This window comes from Lichenostomus cassidix, chromosome 2 (assembly GCF_008360975.1).
Source record: "Lichenostomus cassidix isolate B80296 chromosome 2, HeHo_3.0, whole genome shotgun sequence".
NCBI lineage: Eukaryota > Metazoa > Chordata > Aves > Passeriformes > Meliphagidae > Lichenostomus > Lichenostomus cassidix.
The window spans coordinates 88,659,196-88,679,983 of record NC_139482.1 but is presented as its reverse complement, the minus strand read 5'-3'; the positions used below and the strand labels follow the sequence as shown (position 1 = coordinate 88,679,983).

General features: G+C 47.3%; 1 protein-coding gene and 1 long non-coding RNA gene across 4 annotated transcripts; one reads left to right on the top strand and one right to left on the bottom strand.

The window, feature by feature from the left end:
* Window positions 1–4,283: 4,283 nt before the first annotated feature.
* On the top strand, window positions 4,284–10,142 carry IRX2 (iroquois homeobox 2). Its single transcript, XM_085052317.1, has 5 exons — window positions 4,284–4,686; window positions 6,491–6,896; window positions 7,314–8,057; window positions 8,781–8,848; window positions 9,545–10,142. The coding sequence occupies exons 1-4, from the start codon at window positions 4,444–4,446 to the stop codon at window positions 8,822–8,824; spliced, it is 1,437 nt and encodes a 478-aa protein (XP_084908443.1). The 5' UTR covers window positions 4,284–4,443; the 3' UTR covers window positions 8,825–8,848; window positions 9,545–10,142.
* Window positions 10,143–12,299: 2,157 nt separating this feature from the next.
* LOC146441735 (uncharacterized) lies at window positions 12,300–18,779 on the bottom strand. Of its 3 annotated transcripts, XR_014850026.1 has the most exons (4): window positions 18,537–18,779; window positions 13,114–14,441; window positions 12,695–12,917; window positions 12,300–12,598 (listed from the first exon to the last, which is right to left on the bottom strand). It is a non-coding gene; the product is annotated as an uncharacterized LOC146441735 (long non-coding RNA). The 3 variants fall into 3 exon arrangements; XR_014850025.1 differs by lacking the exon at window positions 12,695–12,917 and having other exon boundaries at window positions 12,300–12,664; window positions 18,537–18,776; XR_014850027.1 differs by lacking the exons at window positions 12,695–12,917; window positions 18,537–18,779 and adding an exon at window positions 14,561–15,103 and having other exon boundaries at window positions 12,300–12,664.
* Window positions 18,780–20,788: the final 2,009 nt, after the last annotated feature.

Below are 20,788 nucleotides of genomic sequence, written 5' to 3'. Positions count from 1 at the left end.
ACCCCAATGAGGCTTGTATTTTTATTTTTTTCTTCTTCTTTCACTTGTGTAAAGCCGAGGGGAGCGGGGTCCGGAGTGAATGGCCCCCGGGCAGACGCCCGAATGTCGGGCAGAGACAGCAGGAGCCCCATCTCTCCACAGACGGGGCTTTCAACTTCACCCGCCAGAAAACTTCAGCCTCTGTCACTAGTGCAAGGAGATGCAGCTTATAAATGACAAAACGCAAAACCTGTCTCCCAGGACAGCAGTGACCGATAGCAGGGGCTGGTGGGGGGGGGTTCTCGTCTACCTTCTCAGCTCTGTTGAAGCAAACTGAGTTAAAGAAGACAAGGCGAGGTCGCAGCTTAAAATCCGGAAAGGTAAACGCTGACCTAAGGAACAGATTATTAAAATAAAAAACACAATGTGTAAAGTCTTAATGTCTCTGTGTAGGCATGTTAATTTGCCACAGTTATTACCAATAAAAAGTGCATGTAATACTATTCTGGTGTTTAACAGCGCAAGTTAGACGGCTTTGTGTTAGTAACGGGTAGTACTGTGGGAAAATTAGATTTCGGCGGTGGAGCCAAGCAAGTGAAAAACCTCTTCCCTGCGAAAGGCATTCAAATCAAACAGAGATAACTCCGAGAAGAAGTTAAATACAGACACGTATACTGATCGCTGTTTAGAAAGGTTATTGACACGGTTTTCTGGCTTGTGGGTCGCAAAGCCTTCGCCAGCTATATTTAAATGACCCCACTAGCTATTAGTTCTCCACATTGTGCAGAGTCAAATTAGTGGTGTACTTGTAATAAAATGCATACCGCTCCTTGCAGTGGCTAAATCCATTCCTTTCTGAAGCCATACAAAAATTATGCAAATCAAATCAACGCAAGAACTTGTCTTTGAAATGATAATATTTTACTCCATTAATCTCTGATTGCGAAATTAACCCTGTTTCTGTATATGAAACAATATTTTTGGACTGCGCAAATTAAAACATCAGAAATATAATCTGTTGCTCTATGTGTCTAGAGGAAGGGCAGCAGTGTTCCTGATTTAAACGTCCCTCACACCACACTCACAAAAATTTATTCTCACAGACGAAAGGCATGCAGATGAAGGCAAAACCAGCACCTACATTTTACACGGATGGCTACGTAGACCTAACGTGTATAGCATATGTCTATGCGTGTAGATATGTATGGAGATGTGTATCTCTCGTGTGTGCGTGTGTGTCTGTGCGTATCTACACACACTCTGAACTGAATTACATCAATTCTCCTGGGATCACGGTATTTATTTAAGTACTCTTCCCAGGTCATAACTGTAACACTCACTTAATAGCATTAATCCCCTGTTATAATGTAAACACAACGGCCATTGTATTCCCAATCCGTATTGTTCCACTAATTATTAAAGAGGAGGAACTAAAAGCAATCAATTCGTGAAGATAAACACCACTTCTCCTGGAAAAAGAACAGCTTCCCAAATAAAAATGCAGAGAGTATAGCACATTTTGCAAGGCATGCAGGTTAGCTTAGAGAGATTCATGTATGACTTTATAATGTTATAATTAATTTTGCATTCTCGGCTCTCCAGCTGCTGCTCCGTTCAGAAGCAGAGCTCATATACTTAGAAATCGGTCTGCGGAACACAGCAATTGACTATTCAGATGTAGTCGCATGATATCGATTATTCCATAGAAATACTGAAATATGAATGTGTTTTATATAAAGACCTTGTTTTTAGAGTTTCTATTTTTATTTAATGTATGCGCATTAATCAGCAAGGAAGCAAATGTCTTTTCTGTAATCTGTTGCACTGAGTTTACCAGTTGTTTATCACTCTCTTATCAGGAAGTCGGGAGTTAATGACAAGAAATACCTGTTGGTGTTAACCTCCTCCCCCTCACCTGCTTTTTTAAGGATTGCCTCTTCTACAGGCCAGCTGATAGATCTGGATAGGAATTAATCCAGTATGTCTGGTGGCCAGATCTCTGCTGCTGCTTGTAGCGGCAGGGGTAAACTGGTATGTGGGTTTCACGGAAAAGGAGGAGAGTAAAGGAAAGAAATAAAAACTGAGATAGAAAAAGAAAGCTCGGGTTGCTTCAGACACTATACACATCCCGAGGCTTGACCGTAGTTCCAGCACGGCATTTTCCCCGCTGTGTGCGCCAAGCTATTGAAACGGCTTCTCCAAGTGTATTTTTTTGTATCAGCTGCATGTTTAATTGATTAACAATAGGCTGCTCTGCACACCCGCAATTTTTCAGCTACTGCCATCTCCCCTCCTGCTGGTGGCCAACCGATTCCCCGGCGTCGTCTCCATCCTACCTGACCGAAACTACTTGAGGTACTTGAAGAACTCGGCCGTAAATGTCAAGCAACTTCATTTGTTTAAGTACGGGATTAAGTGTGCACTCATTTGTTGAAAATAAAACACAATTTCATTAACTATTTTTTTTTTCTCGAGCACCTATACAATATTACTGAGGCCGCTCCGGGCTGATAGGCTGCCGCAGGTTGCAGGTGAAGGGCTTGTGAGAAGCGCGGTGGCTTCCAGACCTGCGGCCCCGTCCCTACCTGCCGGACGGACCCTGGTCCTGCTCCGCACGGACTGCGGCGGCCTTGCGGGGCGCAGGTGCGGACCAAGGATGCGCGGAGCGGCCTAGCAAGCCTCGGCCCCCGGCAGCGGCTCGGTGGCAAGGGCAGGGCCCAGCGCCATGCCCCGGGGCTGTCGGACTGGGGCAGTGCCGGGGGAAGGGAGCCCCGACTCCACCGCGGGCTGGGGACACCGGCACAGGGCACCGCCGGCACCGCGCCTCGTCCCGGGAGGCAAAGGGCAGAGCTTCAGTGCGGACAGCTCTCCGCGGGCTTTGTGAAGGGACCTTCTGGACTAACCATGAAAGAAATGCACGTGCACATAGATGTGTGTATTTAAGCTTGCACCGAGAAGGCAAGAGCGGTGCCTCCGTCTCGTCCTCCTGCGCCCGGGCCGGAGCAGCGCTGGCGCTGGCTGGAAGCTGAAAGTGTCCAGGGCAGAAGAAATTAATTGCATAGAGACTACATTCCAGAAGATATATCTGATCTGCCAAAAGGGGGAAGGGGTGGGGGAGAAGGCAGATAGCCCCCTGGAAGGAGTCGCCCAGGCCTCTTCCCCACGCACCAGCGAATGAAGAATGCAAATGAAAGAAAGATGGGGGGATTTTTTTGTTTTTCCTTCATGTGCAAACACGTTCCATGACTAGATCTTGACTGTTAGTGGCAACTTATAAAACTGCAAAGTTCACGCTGCCAGGAGCAGTGCGATCCTGGATCTGCTGATTTGAGCAGCTGCTCTCCTCCCTACCATATAGGGCAGTACTTTTACCAAGTGCTCGCTCTCCCCTTGCGCGCTGCCCAGCTCCGCCGCGCCCGGCCCTGCGCGCACACACGCGTGCGAGCGCACACATCTCACACGCGTGTGCACGACTGCAGCGCTTCGGAGAGTGCCTACGGGAGGGGATGCAGATATCTATTTTACACAGTCTTCTCTTTTCCCCGTGTGGATATAGAAAGAGGGAGAGAGGGTGTGTAATGGAGAGCGTGCGAAAGAGTATTCATGGCTCCACGAGTCCGGAGAGGAGCTGATGAACAGTGTCATCGTTTGGCTTCAGCAGAGCGCTCGCAAGAGAGGCTGCCTTGCATTACAAAGCCTGCTTTCCCTGCCTGCCTTCCCTCTCTGCCTTCCCTGCCTGCCTGCCGGCCGCGGGAGGAGACGGAGCCGGGGCCGGAGCGGGAGGGGGCGGGCCCGCCGGGCTATGCAGATGAGCGGCGGTGACGGACAGCTCTGTTTTCCAATGTCCCTCAGAAACTCGAGCGCTGCTTCCCTCAACTCTTCACTCCAGACTCTATACTTCCCCCAAAATACAGGCTCGCAGGCGCTGGGGGAGCTGGCTGGCTGACTGGGAGAACTCCATATGCAGCAGCCACTTTTCTGATTTCGGGGGCTCGCTTCTCTCTCTCTCTCTCTCCCTCTCTCTCCTCCTCTCTCCTACTGTTTCTTTCCCTTTCTCTCTCTCTTTCTCTTTTTATTAACCCTCTCCTCTTCCATCTACCCCAGATGCCCTTCTCCTCACGGATAGATTTCTGACCTTTCCTACTAATTTTCCATTTGGGGGGGTTCTTTATTTTTTTTCCTCCTGTTTGTTTTTATTCTGATCGGGTGCGCATGGGGGGGAGCCTACAACAATTCTGATTCTCTACATAACTGCACAGAGCCAACGGGGGGTGGGGGGGGGAAGAGAGAGAGAGCGAGAGAGAGAGAAGGAGGGAGGGAGAAAGAGGGAGGGAGGGCGGGAGGGAGGGAGCGGGAGGGCGGGCGGGAGAGAGGGAGAGCACGAAAGCAGCGCCAGGAGCAGCGGCAGCAGCAGGGCCGGTCACCCTCGCCCCCTCCCTGCTCCTGTGCACGCCAGTGCAAGCCATGTCCTATCCTCAGGGTTACCTCTACCAGCCCCCCGGCTCGCTGGCTCTGTACTCCTGCCCGGCGTACGGGGCGTCGGCGCTGGCGGCCCCCAGGAGCGAGGAGCTGGCCAGGTCTTCGTCGGGATCGGCGTTCAGCCCTTACCCGGGATCGGCAGCTTTCACCGCCCAGGCGGCGGCCACAGGCTTCACCAGCCCGCTCCAGTACTCCACAGACCCCGCCACGGGATTCCCCTCCTACATGGTAACTACCGAAGAGAAACCCTCTCCTTCTTCATTAGCATCCGCATTCTCATCCTCATCATCTTCAGCCTTTCTCCTCACACACTCACCATCAGCCCCCGACACCACGCCGCACAACCGGGAGCCCCGCACCGCCGCCGCCTCCGCGCTGCCGGCGCCTCCGCGCATCGCTCCGCGCCGTCTCGCAGCCCGGCCGAGGACGAGCGGAGCGGAGCGGAGCAGAGCGGAGCGGCGGGCCGGGGCCGGGGCCGGGGCTGGGGCTGGGGCCGGGGCAAGGGGCGCCTCTTCGCGTCCCAGCCAAGCGCGGTGCCGGCAGGCCTGGGTCCCGGGCTCTCGGCGCGGTTTCAAGAGTCGGGAGGGCGCTTTGGTTAAGGAAATACGGATGGTCGCAGTCAGTTGGGTTGGGTTGGATGCTTTCATTCTCCCCCCGTTTCCGTGTGTGTCCCCTGCTTTCCTTTTTTTTTTTTTTTTAATATATATATATATTTCTTTTCGCTGTGATAGCATAGGGGAGCGTTACCTTTTTATTTTTTTTTCCTTATTGTTTTTCTCTCTTTTTAAGTCGGTGTTTAGAGGCGCTGCGGGCTTTATCCCCGTGTGGTTTTATTTACTTTCAGTGTGTTTTGTGCTAATGGTTTAACTGGATTTTGGGAATGAAAAGGAGCATCTGTTTGCGATCTGTGAGCTTCGCTTAAGCCCAAGATGGTCGTGGTGGCCGCAGTTTCGGATTTCACTTTCTTCTTATTAGTTTAAGGAGCAGTTGCAATTGCGTGTTGTGTGTGTTCTGTGCATAAAGTATATAAATAAAACCATAAACTGTATAAATAAACTGCACGTCTAGATGGTTATATAGTTTTATAAACACACACGCACATAGAGTCAGACACATATCTAGTCCGTACACACAAAGACCTGTGCCCGGAATTTGAGACTAGAGCCGCTGTCGATATCCTAGGAGAGGATGGCAGCGGGGTAGTTAGCTCTCCCTGCAAAGTGACAGGGAAACTACTTGCTTTCCGTCGGTTCATAATGCAGTGCATAAATTGTCGTGGAGTCTTTATTCGGGGTGGTATAGAAGATCTGAGGGTCTCTCTTGTTTTTCCTGTTGAGAAGCAGTAGGCGAGTAGCTGGAAGTTGCAGCAAGGTTGTGAACTGTGCGGGAAATGGGGTGATGTTGAGCCTGTGACTCTCCGATCTGCGGGGTTCAGAGACGTGCTGAAAGTTAGCGAGTTTCTTAGCGATATCTTTAACTTTTCTTGCATTATGCAGACTTAAATAAGCGCAATTTAAACGTTAAAGAGCGAATTAAAATGCTAATTACATCGCATTTGAACAATTCGAAACGGTGCATATCTTCTGATTTGCAAATTGGATTTGCAATGCATTAGTGCAGTGAATTGCTAAGTGGCGGCTTTGTTGTATTTTCTATAGCAAAAAAGGAAACATCTTTTGAACCTTTGAGAGAAATGTTGATATCAAGACACTACCTGTAGGGCCTTTAAAATGTCTACGCGGTTCAAAAATTATATTGGGAAATATTCAATTACAAGGAGCTGAAATTAGTCAGAAAGATTAAAACATCGCCGATTTTAAGCGCGTGTGTCTGTGTCTGTGTGCTGGGCGGAGGAAGGAGGGGGGGAATTGTAACTTAATGGCCTTTGGGTGCTGCTACTCCCCCTCATAGAATATGGATACAAGACACCATCCCGGGGAAATACAAATATAACCGCCGATCTCGCCTTGACAACTCACTAATGGCTATCAGCAATAACAAATTGCCAACCCCACCGTTTTGTTCTGTCCAGGGCTCCCCTTACGACGCCCATACGACGGGGATGACCGGAGCCATCAGCTACCACCCGTACGGCAGCCCTGCCTACCCCTACCAGCTCAACGACCCCGCGTACAGGAAAAACGCCACCCGCGACGCCACGGCCACGCTGAAGGCCTGGCTGCAGGAGCACCGCAAGAATCCCTACCCCACCAAGGGCGAGAAGATCATGCTGGCCATCATCACCAAGATGACCCTCACCCAGGTCTCCACCTGGTTCGCCAACGCCCGCCGGCGGCTCAAGAAGGAGAACAAAATGACCTGGGCCCCGCGGAACAAGAGCGAGGACGAGGACGACGACGAAGGCGATGGGGCGAGGAGTAAAGAGGAGAGTCCCGAGAAGATGCCCGAGAGCAACGAAACCTCAGCGGAGGACGAAGGTAGGCGCGGGGTGACTGCGGCCCCGGCGGGGTGACTCCGTCCCGCCCCGTCGAGTTCCCCCGGGAGCGGGGCAGCGGGGTAGGAGCGGGGGGGCGCGGCATTTAACAAAAGCGACCCCCAAACCTGTCCTGTCCCATCGCCTCCGGCCGCTCCGGTCGCTTGTCGCCGCTCAGTGCCTGTGGCCGAGGCGGGCGGGGGGCGGCTGGCGGCGCCGTGGGGGGCTAGCCGGGGAGGTGCGGGGGCGCCGCGGAGGAGGCAGCCCGTGGGGATGGATGCTCCTCGGAACGGGAAAAGGCCGGGATGGCTAGAGCCTGCCTGCCCGCAGCCGTGGCGCGGTGGTGGCCGGGCTCGCTTCTCTCCCGCTCTGTTTTGCCGCCCCTCCTGACTGCCTCTCTGTGCCCGGCGGGCCCCCGCAGGGATCAGCTTGCAAGTCGACTCGCTGACGGACCACTCCTGCTCCGCCGAATCGGACGGCGAGAAGCTGCCCTGCCGAGCGGGCGACCCCCTCTGCGAGTCGGGCTCGGAGTGCAAAGACAAGTACGAGGACATCGAGGAGGAGGAAGAAGACGAGGACGAGGACGAGGAGGACGACATCGAGGAGGATGACGGCGGCGGCGGGGAGCGCGACCCACCGGCCAAGCCCGCCACCTCCTCGCCGCTGGCGGCCGTGGAGGCCCCGCTCCTCGGCCACCCGCACGCCGACGCCGCCCGCAGCGCCAGCAAGGCGGCGCTGGGCCCACGCGCCTCCCCCGGCCCCCCGACGCCGGCCAGCAAGCCCAAACTCTGGTCTCTGGCCGAAATCGCCACCTCGGACCTCAAGAGTCAGACCCTGGGCCAAGGCTGCCAGCCTGCGCCGCTTTCCTCGGCCACCCCCGCCTCCGCCCCGCACAGCGCTGCCTACTCGCCCTCCTCCCTCCTGGGGAGGCATATTTATTACACCTCACCTTTTTATAGCAATTATACAAACTATGGGAACTTTAACGCTCTGCAGAGCCAGGGAATCCTGAGATACAACTCCGCAGCAGTGGCTTCAAACGAGGGACTAAGTCAGACTGTCTTAAATGCCAGCTCTGTCCACAAACAGAGCAGTGACTCTTTGAAAACGATCACTAACCAGCTAGAACAACATTACAGGCCCTCTAGCTATGACTCTAAGAAAGGTAGGTGACTTGTTTCTGCCGCTTTCTTCCCTCTTCTCCCTCGTCCTTCTTCCCCTACCCGAGCGCGTCCCCTGTGCGCTGTAAATACTGAAACATTCTCCGGAGAAAACAGCGAGCGCAGTGCCACCGCTGCCAGAGCGAAGATGGGCACTCGTATAATCTGGGGATTAAAACCGGCATGTCGCCGTCATATCGCTACCTGCCCCTAGGAACCGCGAGAGAATATGTAAAGGCGACTTTTAGCTCAGTCTCACAGGTTGCAGAAGCAGCTTTAAAAAGTCATTTCTTTAAAAAAGGAAAACTACACACAAAAGCTATCCAGTGAGCATTGGTGTCATTGCCTGTAATTTTTTTTTCCTGACAAACTGGTTTGACTCTCTTTGTTTCCAGTATTCTCACGGGTTTTTTTTCAGCTTTGGGTTGAGATAATTGCTGACCTTGGACGTGAAATTACGTGGACCGTGACATTTTTTCTAACTGGTTGCTTCTTGATTTGTCTGGGTTTTTGGGTTTTTTTTTTGTTTTCGAAAAAGTTTTGCACTACTATGGTTGTCAGCTAATTCTAAAAAAATGCTCGAGATACAGGCGATTATAAAATATTGGCTAGTCTTTTAAAAGACCTAGCTACGAATTGTGCACCAGTGAGGGTTGGGACCTACACAGACTGTATAATCTAGTTAGCTGGCTGTGTCCTGTGACTAACTGACGGTTATATTTTGACAGATCCCACTGAAGTCTGCACAGTAGGAGTACAACCATACCTATAGAAGTGCAATCACACAGCAATGCAAGTAAGTGAGAACATTTTCTATTACACTGATCATTTGGCATCAGGTCTGAGATGTGCTGCACAGTTCTAGACTTGCTCAACGTTAATTTCTTGCTTCATTACTTGAGAGTTTGATCACAAAGTAAAACAATATTTTTTCTGCTGTTTTCGGAAACCCCTTATGACGACTTTCCTTTCTTGGATTTGTCTTAATTTTCAAGTCAGGTTAAACAGTTCCCTCACTTTGCATACTCTTTGCTTGTGTAAGGCAAAGCCGTAGGGGCTACTTAAACGTTATGGAAAAAAATCTTGAAGAAAAAAATACCTTTGAAGGTATTGTTTGACAACAGAGTTCTTGTGCTCACGTGGCAGTGCTAAAACTGTACATTCTGATTGGGGCTTCACGCAGTGACTGCGTATTTAAAACAAAAAGGGACAATTGTTAGAGACCGACATGAACCTTAAGCAAGGTATGTTATTTCTGGCTTGCCTCTTGCCTAGCTAGCAAAGGCACTCTGAATACTTCCTCAATTTAGAGCTTAATACACAGCAACAAAACATCGCCTTGCCGATATTTTTCAACTAACTTTTATTTTTGTTAGACGAAATTAGACGAGTATGAATTTTGCCTTACTTCCTTTCCCGCCCACCCCGTTTAATGGTGTTAGAGTTTAATTGAAGGATTTTTGGATGATCTGGTTTTTTCCTTGGTCCACAGGTAGGTGTCACAATTGCTTTGAAAAAAGTCAGCAAGCCATCATCTCTCCCCGAGCTAATATATATAACAAATCTCTAAATCCGGATCACATCTGGTGCCACTGTATAAAAGAAGACCACAGAGCACTATTAAATCTTCAGAATCTAATTATTAAACCAGAATTTTGTTGGACATATGTGAGTTTGCTGGTATAGTATAGTTTCCCCAATGTATGTGTGACTTTTGAAAACAGATCTGTTTTTCTCAGGATATCTTGAATTGATCACTTCATTGCCACGGTATCTATTCGATAGGTGTGATAGGATTTATTGTAAAATTTATTTGTAAAAGATGTATACAGTAGAGAAAATAAAGACGTGATTGGAGAACTTGAGTCCTTACAAAGTGGAAACAAATTTGATATTTATTTTTGTAACAATATAAAGCTTCTAGTAATTTATGCAAGTTGTATTGCAATGGAATCTAAACTTTTTGTAAATAAATTTTGCCTGGTTTTTATTTGAAACATTGATGGTTATACAATCTTTGGTTGTTTAACAAGAATTCTTTACTAATTTATATCTCTAATTGTAAATAAAAACAGACTAGTCTGCAACAACGTCGTGTTTTTCGTTCATTTCCCTCAAAATACTAATTTATTATTTAGAAAATGAGGCAAGTTCTAATTTCACTAGTAGAGCTAAGACCATAAAATGAGTAAGCAATTTACATATGTTGCAACTATATGCTTTGCATAAATTAATTCCTTCTGGGTTGTTCCGTTATACTTAAGCTTTAAATACACACATATGTACAAATACGTATTTGTATATATATATGAATATGCATAGAAATGGTGATGGGAATATATGCATGTTTCTTATAAACTATTTATATTGGGTGTGAAGTAGCTCTTTATTTGAGTTATCATTCTTTAAATTCATTCTTTCTAGGGAAAAAAAATATTATCAAGTATGACTAACTTCTAGTTCCTTTTTTCTGACCCTGGCTAAAATATGCAAAGAAAAAAAAAAAAATTAGAAGTCCAGTACCTGTTTGGGGTTTTTATGGTCTTTCCTCTTTATATCAGTAAACCATATCTATGCAGTCACATTGGAAATCCACTTTGATTTGAATCATAAAATTAGCCAAATCATAATTTTAATTTTCAGTAAAATAATGGGAATCCTCTTATAATATAATTTCAGAAAAAAAAGAACAATCATTTATTTTCCCCAAAAGATAAATTGAGTGAATATAACTTACGGTTATAAAACAAGAATAATAGCTTCTTAGATTGCCCTTTAATCAATCATACACTTATTTTTCAAGAGGCTCATCTATTTTATTCCATGATTAATAATGTTCCAGCGTGAGAGCATTATTAGATCCCAGCAGGGGAGATCCTGAATGCTTTTAGCTGCTTTGGAATGGTCAGTTGGGGTTCATTATGGTCTGATATTGAACAATTTATAAAATCTTGTCTAAACATCTGCCAGCTCAGATAGGCTGATGTGTCTGAAGATGGGAAATTGCTGGACCAGTTGATATTGACAAACGGATCTCTCTCCAGTGGCTTTTTGTTCAGTGAAAATTAGTGGCCTCTTGCTCAGGTCTTGTTAGAAAGGGCATTTGAAAGTGATCTTAGATACTTCAGGCATCAGCCTTGGGAATGTTAACTGGATAAAGAGCCCTGCTAGTCTGGAGTCCGGAAATATGTTCTGATTATATTAAATAGGGGGAAAGGAAGCTGTTTTTCTTGAATGCATATACACAGTTCCCATGATCCATCTTCCCTTGCACACACCCCACCCCCTACCCCCTTTGTAATATACCCCTATAAAGACATCTAACGGACTGAGAAAATGCGTGTGTTTTTCAGCTGAAAGGGCAGAAATTAATAATATTATCCCAGAACACTCTGGGATCCATCTAATCTAGTGCTGTGAAGGGCTTTGCAGCTGGAGGCCTACTCATACTCTTATGCTGTTTGTAGGATGATGCGTCGTTACTCCTGTAATATCCTCTTTCCAGTGAGGGAGAATGCAATTGTATCTGCATGTAGTGTGTAGTACAATTAGGCAAACAGCTAAGAAGTAATTAATTTTTTCCCCTCCAACTTAGCATATGATGTAGATTGCAAATATTTACTATAATCATCCTCGACCGTCTTTACAGTGCAGTTCAGGAAGGTTTTACGGAGGCACTTTTTATGTCAGGGAGATGCCTGAACTTTCTTTCCCCCACTCTTGATCCTACTCCATGCCCCCCACCACCCACGTTATACGTCCCAGGTCTCTGTTGGACACAAAGTGTACATTTCAATTGGTAAAAACCAAAAGCTGTGGCAGAGATTAAAAAAGGCTAACGACATTCCTTTGATGTTTATACGCCCAAAGACTTATAAAAGATTTCCATAATTTACCCACCCTTGCTAGTATTTAGACCTGGATTTCTTTCTGGAAAGAAAAGTAGAAAGACTCGGAAAACTCGCTTTCAAGTATTCACTATGTATGTAAAACCCAATGGACTTCTCTCATCCTCTGAGAAATTCACAAACGGTTCATGGATGCAGATGGGCGCCACTGAAATGATTTGGCATACGAATTTATTTTTTGAACAAGAAACTAATGGGCGAGAACTGCATATTCAACATCATTTGAGATTTAGTAATCAAAACTGAAAGCAGGAGGAAAGTGTAGCCTTGCTAGATTGTTGGCAAAAACAATGTGATTATTTCAGTGTAGCAAGAAAGAGGGATGAACGATAAAATACATCACTTTGTGTATGGTTTATTTCATAACGATGCTAATCAGCCCTCTGGGATTAAAATCTCACACCCCTTTCTGTATTTACTCCCTCGTCTCCCCACCCCCCGCCCCTCGTTTTTGTGCTCGTTTCGGAGCGGGAAGGGTAAACCCTTCCCTCTTCGGGGCCAGAGGTTTCATTAGAGCTGATTTATTGAAATTCGGGCTTTAATCTCAGGTGGGATCCCGGAGGAATTGGCACTGTCGTCAAATAGGAAGAGGGTCGCTTTCCACTTTACACTTCCTGGGTTGCTTTTTTTCTCGCTCTCTGCAAATGTCAACATTTGTTCTCAATAAGAGTGTTATTGTTTCAGGAAAGCTGCTCACCAACTGCCTGTAGGAGCAGAAAAAAAGCGTCGCCCACCTTTGTTTGGCTGGAGGCTGGGGGAAGGGATGGGGAGGGAGGTAACACGCAGCTCAGGCCAGCAGCGGACAGACAGACAGACAGACAGACATGGGAATTGCTGCCGCGCACCGGCTCGCGGCTGGAGGGAAACGGGCCCCGCCAAGAGGAAAGTTAATACAAAGTGCAATGGGCATCTGCGTTTCTCTCCCCTCTCCATCTTTGCCCCAGACTTGCTCAGCCCCTGTAACAGAGAGGCAGATGCAAGGAAAAAAATGTAACAAAACTACCAACGCAACAACAAAAAAGGACTGCCTTCAGGAATTTCTACCGGCGGAAGTGGTCTTCAGGTTTGGGGAGGGAGGGAAGGGTGATTTTTCAGGTGAAGAAAGAAATTGTAAGGTGGGCCGTCTGATTCAGCCCTACCTGACGGCACCCACCTCGCTAAGGAGCCATCAATCAGCTCCCGACGCGGCGGGGCCGCCAGCCCAGCGGCGAGCAGCGGGAGTGGCCCGGGACCGGCCAGCCCGGCGGGGAGCGGAGAGAAGCAGCCCAGCCCAGCCCGGCCCGCTCCGCTCCCCTCCGCTCCGTGGTGGCCTCTCCGTGTCCATCCTCACGGGAAAAAAAACACAACCCTGTCACCACTGAAAGTTTCTGGCTCCGTCACATGTTACATCTCACTTCAAGGTTGTGCAGACTCAGCGCTCATCTGAGAGACCGTGGCAGGGGTGTAATCAATACCGGGAGGATTTTATTGCTTATTAACTTTTGAAACAAACAAACCACCCCTCCCACCAACCCCTCCCCTCCAAAAAAAAAAAAAAAAAAAAAAAAAAGAAGCAACCAAACCCAAAACAAAAAAACCAGGCAGAATTTATATATAGGTCGAATCTTTTCCTTCTGCATTCAGACATATCTGGGGTATTTAGGCAAGCTTCCCACGATACAGGTAGTCGAAAAGAACCCTTCCTTTGTAGGAACTGAATAATGATGGTAAAAAGATACTCTTATTAAAGTAACACTCCACATTAAGTAATGTGATGTTCACCCCTTTGTTTTTAATCCAGTTACTAATAACTTAGGTATGTTTCCAGCTTCTAAAGAAATAAAAGCGAGGGGGGAAAAAAAGTTAAAAACAAAGGGATCCACGGTGCACAGTCAAAGCACCCGTGCATCTAATCCCTGATTATTACTCGGAGTCTCTGAAGCAGAGTATTTATTGGAAGTATAGAGGGAAAGCGCGATCCGCGGGACCCATGCTGACACACAGGTAGCTCGGAGCTGCAGGCAGCGACCTGGAGGCAGGCGGGCTCTAGGGGAGTGTTTTACCTGTAAGCGCCCTGCCCGAGGTGACAGCCGGGCTCCCGCAGCCTGGACCCGTGCCCCCCCTCCCCGACGGTGACTCATGGAATAATGTCACCATTTCGCATCCAATCCCGACCGAGCCGGCTGCATTTTTCCTGAGCAAAAGTAAGGGACAGAGGGACGCGGCCACTCGGCCTCGGAGGTGGCCACCGTTAACTTTGATCCTTTCGGGATTTAGGGTCTGAAAAGAAAGGGCGAGGGGTGTCACCCCAGCCCAGCCGCCCTCGGAAAGGCAGGAACGCACGCAGGCAGAAAGAGTCACTTCTCCACCCGGTCTTGTGTCATTCGCGAGGGGGGATTTCAAAATACTCCCGAATATTTGTGCAGGGGAAAAAAAAAATCCTATTGCTCCTCGCACGGCGGCTGTGTGCATACTGTTGTTGCTCGGGCTCTTAAAGAACGCCTAGGAAATAAAAGAAAAATAAGTATGTGCATTTTTATAGGGAGATAAATTGACAATTTATTGTGTATAACTTCTGATCAATTATTAATCGTTAGTGTCAACAACAGGGTTATAATTACCTTCAGTTATTTAAAGGGATATTTATTTTTTCTTCTCTCTGATCTGGTAATTAGTTAATGCTCTGGAGTAATGAATTCAAAGCTGATTTGATAATGATTGAGACAGGTTTTTTTCCCCTCTCTTTTGGCAGCCCCCCCTCGTAGGGAGGGGGAGGGGAGGAGGAGGAGGTGTCTCCCCCCGTTTGCAAAGAGTCCATGTAAAGGCAAATCACTGCGCGTTTCACTTTTCAGACCATAAATAACGATTCTGGGAGTAAAAAGGCGAAATGACAAACAAATAGAGCGCAGCTGGGATGAATAAGGCCGATCAAAGTTAGCGGGGGCCGGCGCTTCCCGCAGCCGCCGCAGGTCTGAGTCCCATAAAGGTGCCAGCAACTCTTACCTCTCTCCCCGAGATCAAGGGAGAGGGCGAGCAGGACATTTTAACCCCCTGACATCCCGCGAGGGGAGGAGGGGAGAAAGAGGGAAAGGGAAGAAGGAAACTGAATATTTCTTTTTTGGGGTGATCAATGCCTTCCCCATTGCGCTAGAGAAGGGGCTTCACCTGGAGCCCGTGAAGCTCCCGCCCAGCCCGTAGGATGCACGGGGACAGAGCGGGAGAGGCGCAGAGCAGTGCGGGGCTGGCTCAGTCCCCAGCAGCGCCAGAGGCGCAGCCTTGTGTGTTTAAATGATCCCCAACCCGGCTCAGCCCTGGGGATGGGGAAACAAGAAATTATATCTTTTTCCCCTCCTCGCGGGAGCTCGAGAGAGCTTCATCGCAAAGCAAAGCAGCAAAAGAGCAGCCCGCAGGAACCGTGGCTGCCGCTTTGCTCCCGGGTCTTGGGGCGTGGGTAACCCCCTCCTCCCCCGGCCTGGGACTCGACAGCCTGGGGAGGTAACTACGGAAAACTCCCCTTCCACCCACCCCACAGAGGCGTGTAGCGCTGAGCTGAAGTAGAAGATCCAGCGTTGCCTCCCTCCCCGCTTTCCTAGACTTCTACTTAATTTAGCGTCAGGCGAGGTCTCGGAGCCAAAAGGGGTGGGTTTTTTTGTTTTGTTTTTGGTTTGGTTGTTGGCTTGGGGGTTTTTGTAGCGCGATGGGGCTCGTTTTACGGCAGATCTGAGAGAGATGGAATAAGTGCATAGGATATTATACGTAATAATCAATAGTTTATATATAAAAATGTTTTCCCAGTGCAACAAAACTGCACTGGGAATTGCAGTGCAAAATGCAAGTTTTAAAATTAATTCATCCTGACAGGTTTGACATCGCCCGGCTCCCTTTTCCCTGCAACTACGTCCGCAAATGAATGCCGCTTCCAGAGTGTATGTTTTAATTTGTCACATCAAGGCAATAAAAGGGAGCGATATATACTTAAGCCAGTTAACATTGTAATAACAGGTTTAAAGGAGCAATTAAATGGTAGTGAGTCGCATGTCTGACTTTCTATAGGCATTACCACATCAATGGTACCTTTTAGGCTGACTATAACTTAGCATGATTGTCTCAATTAGTTTAGCTACATGATAGTTATTGTGAACTCTTTGTGAGTAATCAATGTTACGCAAGCTTATGGGAAGGAGGCTTTAATAGGGGTGAGCAGCAGCTAAGTAACACGGACCTCCTATTTTAAAGAAACACCTTTCTCTCTCTGTGTCTGTTTCTCCCTCTCTCCCTCTCCACTTTATTTCTTTCCTCCCAGCCCCAAGAAAGAAACGGTAATTTATAGACTTATAAATCTGTTTCCGAGATCGGTGTAGCTGAACGTAGATTTACAGGCAAAAAGCAGCTTCTGCCGCGGTTGATCAACGAAAGAGCCCAGCGCGAATGGCGAGGCACCCCCGCTTCGCCTCTCCTTGGCTTCAGTGGTGTGTGTCGTGGCTGTTCACTGTCACGATTCAGCCCCGAGCCACAGATAACCTTGAGGGATGCTCACCTCAAATGAAATGTGTGTACATAACTCTTACGGGCGCCCTTGGTGACACCCGAGCCAGTCCGAGCGGAGTTGCGGGGACAGACGAGCGTGTGCGTGTGAAACGGGAACGGCTGTACGTGTGCGTGGGTGTGAAAACCAGGGGCGGAGGGAGGAATGAATGTAAAGCGGGGTTATAAATACGATTTAATGCAGAGAGAAGGGTCCTGTCGGAGCAACGGGCCGCTTGGTAACTTGTGAATTCCCCGCTTACAGACACTCTTGCTAAATCCTGTGCCACGGGTGGCTAATGCAAAATACAGAGGGCTAAAAATTTGGTGGGAGCTGCGTGAACTGCTTCAAAACACTAACAAGTGTGTACTGCTTTCTGTCACGGGGGGGGGGGGGGTAAAGAGTGAGAGAGCGCCTACCATTGAAATTTAAGATAAACAAAATGCAGGGCTATTTCTGTTGGTGAAGTTATTCCCACTAGTCCTAACAATGTCTCGCCATTAGACAAGGCTGGAGTCAGCCTCAGTTGTAAGATTTCAGATCTGCAAGCTTTTTTTCCCTTTTCCTTTTTTTTTTTTTTTTTGCATGCACATTACATTTCTGTCATGCTTTGCAGAAGAACACGATATCCCCAAAGAACCCACAGAAGAAAAAAAATACTCTGACAGCAACCATTAGTTAAGAGTGCAATGAATAAACCCCTTGCACAAGAGTATCAGGACTAATTAAGATTCTGTTTAGCAGCCCTGGATGGAATGTTAATGTAGCTTTGACTAACTGGGAATAAGCAGGGGGAAAAACTGCATTTTAAGAGGAATGCTGGGGTGATAACATCTCTCACTTCTTCTGTCCAAGGTCTGCCCAAGCCTGTTACAAAGTCATTATCTCAAATTACTCCTGTACTTCATTTTTAGAGGGTTTGGGCAAGATCCCCTGGCGTTGAAGCGCTGCCTAGAGCCTCACAAAGCCAATACTCTCTAAGGGGATAAAGGCTGAATCAACCCACTATCTCTACCTTCGAGAGTTTGCTGGTACCAGTTTCTTGGACAAATACAGCCAGAATTCTGGAGGCAGATTAGGATCTATTGCTGGCGTCTCCTCACAAATCCCTAAAGGGTTTTTGACCCTTTGAAGTTTCGTCTATTTTGCTTACACAGAAGTTTACATGATTAAGTCAGGATTTTACAAGGCTCAACAAGGCAAATTTAGTCACCTCGGAACACTCAACACCAAAAAAAAAGTAAAATATCCAGTTGTCCTGCTACTCGTTTAGCTCTAGAAATACTAGCATACTGTCATATTTAGAGTGATTAGTTTAATAGGATAGAAAAATATCCACTGAAGACTGCTTCAGCAGAGGAGGGTAAAAAATCCCCTTCCCCCCGGTTTATTATTATTATTGTGATTGTTATTATTATTGTCTTCATTTTTATTTTACATATGCTTTTTTAGACTTTGATATAGCATTCCCCTTGCTCATTCCCAATGATTGTAAATACAGCTATGTTTATCACAGAATGGATAAAACTTCCTCAAGTCCTTCCCAATCTTTTTAACATTTCCAGCCTGACTTTGCTTCTCCTTATCCAGACAGTTACATATTCTCATTGTCGAGCAACAAACCCCCCCCCACCCCGTCCTTCTCTCTGAAGTAAACTTTTGCAAACACTTTACTTGCTAAAAGCAGCCTCGAATAATGCAAATCTTCTTTTCTTGGAATGAGAGGGCTGGGAACTGACAGCGTAAACAGGAGAGGAGGAGCAGAGCTCTTTCTCAGGGAATAGTTACCTATTTAAAGTCTCCCACAGTCAGAGCAGGAGGGCTGTAGCCAGGGACTGTGGTTGCATCTGGCCCACCATACTTGCATGACTTTTTGTGGAGCACAGATTCTTTCTCTTTCTTCCTTTCTCTCTTCCTCTCTCCCCATTCCCTCCAGAGGGAAAATCATTGTGCTACTGAATCACTCCTGCAGTTATTTTCAATAAAGGAAGGAATGATCTGTTCAATTCATCCAGCCTCTGAAATAAGAGTAATAGTAGTAGTAGTAATAATATTAATAATAAAAATAGTACCTGACAGGCTCGATTAGTGAGTAGAAGGGACAGCAAGGGCAATCAGGGTGAGCTGCAGATTTTTCTTTTTCAATTGATTTATAATTGATGAATGGATTTTCTCGTGCAGCTGCCACATGGTTAAAATCTATTGAAGAGATAGGTGCTCCGGAAGGTGTTATTTTGCAAGGGAGACAGTTAGGAGTAACTGGGTGCATTTATCAGCAGGAGATCTGAGAAAGCTACACGATTACATTGCTGTTAGTGGCTAGGATTCAACTTTCCATAGGCCTCCAGCACCTGCAGTCTCGTAGGTGACTCACATGGAAATGGTTCCTGCCAGCTGCTGGCCACATGCTGCACCAGGGCACTGATCTGGCACAGAGCTACCCATTGATTTTGGCCAGGAATGCTTTGCCCTCCTTCTGACAAGCCGTTCATTGCTGCTGTGCTAGCGGAAATCAGCCAGGCCTGGTTTTGCAAAAGAAGCGGGAGCAATGTCTTGCAGCATTTCTCTCACACGTTTTGAGGAAGTGGAAGGGATTTTCATACCTTTTAAGATGGGCATATTTTCTACTTCTGGTATGACTTTTCCCTCTGCCTGTAGGGATGTACCTGGTAGTTAGTGCATTTAAAATGTGTCTTAAAGAAAAAGAATTTTAATGTGGGTATCAAGAGATATGCAAAGCTGTTATCAAGCCTCTGGATCGTGGGTGCTTACCACAGGTCTGGATGAACTTTAGGACCTGGTCCCTGAGTGGAGCTTTTTCCATATGTTCTTGATTCACATTGTAAACCATGTGGGCTTTGGTGTAGTATCTTGTTTTTTTTGTTGCTCTTTGGGTAAGCAAACCCCAAAAAACTGTCATCAGAAAGGACAGGCCTCCAGGCATCGGGACTTCCCTATGCTGCTTGTAAAGGGGCTTAAGGCTATGCTCAAGAAGGAGACGAGCTGTAAATGGGATAGAAAAGTCTTACTTGACTTCTTATCTTTGAGAACTCTTGGCTTAAGGATTGTACTGTTTTTTAATCTTAAATTCACCCAAGACACCAGGTTCTGTCTCTCCTTATGTCTAGAAAGGCTTCAGCCTTACCAGAGGTGAGAAGATCACGCCGCAGCATGTTTGGGATGCTGATCCCAGCATGCTGACCCCATGTCCTTGAAGGGCTCAGGCTGGTACACCCTCTGCAAGCAGGCCTAAAACCCCAGCGCCTTGCTGTAGGTGATCCCCCTTGCCATCTCCAGCATGGGATGGGGTTGCTCCTGCTGGTGAGAGCACAGCACAAACCCAACAGAAAACCTCGGAAGTAGGAATAGAAAATGTGAATTAACCTGCTCGCCATGCAGCTGTGTCTCTGTGCTGTCTCTCCCTCTCTCTCCTCTGCCTTTTTCTGCACAGCTCCAAGCCCCCTCCCGCCCCTTCCCCCTTCTTTACCTCTCTGGGAGAGGAGGGGACACAAAGATTTTCCAGGAGAGGCAGGCTCCAGCATATGGACATTATCTTCCCTGAGCGTGGAGCTGTGTGTGCCTGTGACGGGAGCAGATTCAAGCCACATTTTGCCACTTTTTGAGTTTCATACAGGATGTCTGCGCGCAGGCGAGGTGGCTCCATGCTCAGGGAGAGGCTGTCCGGGGCAGCTGCTGAGACGCAGGTGAGGCCCAGCCCCACCGATGGGGTGGTTGAGAGGGAGTGCGAGGGGAAAGCTGCGGGATTTAACGCCTCTCTTTCTCTTCCTGATTGCTCTTCTGCTGCATGAGAAGAATCTTATTCTCAGCACATGTTTCTCCTGGGAAAAAACAACCCACTCCAAACCCAAAACCTGCAGTGCTGTGCTCAGATCTGTTTCTTTCTACAGATCATGAGACTTTCTTCTTCCTTTTTTTTTCCTTTTCTTTTTTTCCTTTTTGGTTTTTTTTTTTTTTTGTGGGTTTTCATTTGTCTTCTGATTATTACACTTCTTTCCCACGAAATGTTTTGCCATAAGTTTGGGAGACAGGTATTAATTTATAAAATCATGAAATGTGGAATACTTATGTCATTACTCAGTTCCACGATCAGGGGCTTAGAAGTGAAATATCTCCCCAACAAACTGAGCATGAGATTTCCCTTAAAACACTGAAATCTCACTTGACTTTAAAATGTTATTATTGTCAGCAAAGCAACTGCATAATTACATTTCTATTTCTCTATCTTTAGCTGATATTAATGTCTGTAAGCTAGATCTTCTCTCTTCATTAGCTCACTTTTTTTTTTAATTCTAGTTAGAGCTGC

What these genes read in the sequence shown, in the direction of transcription:
- IRX2 (XM_085052317.1), top strand. Translation starts at nt 4,444, where the DNA reads ATGTCCTATCCTCAGGGTTACCTCTACCAGCCCCCCGGCTCGCTGGCT. An exon ending in CGGGATTCCCCTCCTACATG is followed by an intron (nt 4,687 to 6,490) that starts GTAACTACCGAA and finishes TGTTCTGTCCAG; the next exon opens with GGCTCCCCTTACGACGCCCA. An exon ending in AACCTCAGCGGAGGACGAAG is followed by an intron (nt 6,897 to 7,313) that starts GTAGGCGCGGGG and finishes GGGCCCCCGCAG; the next exon opens with GGATCAGCTTGCAAGTCGAC.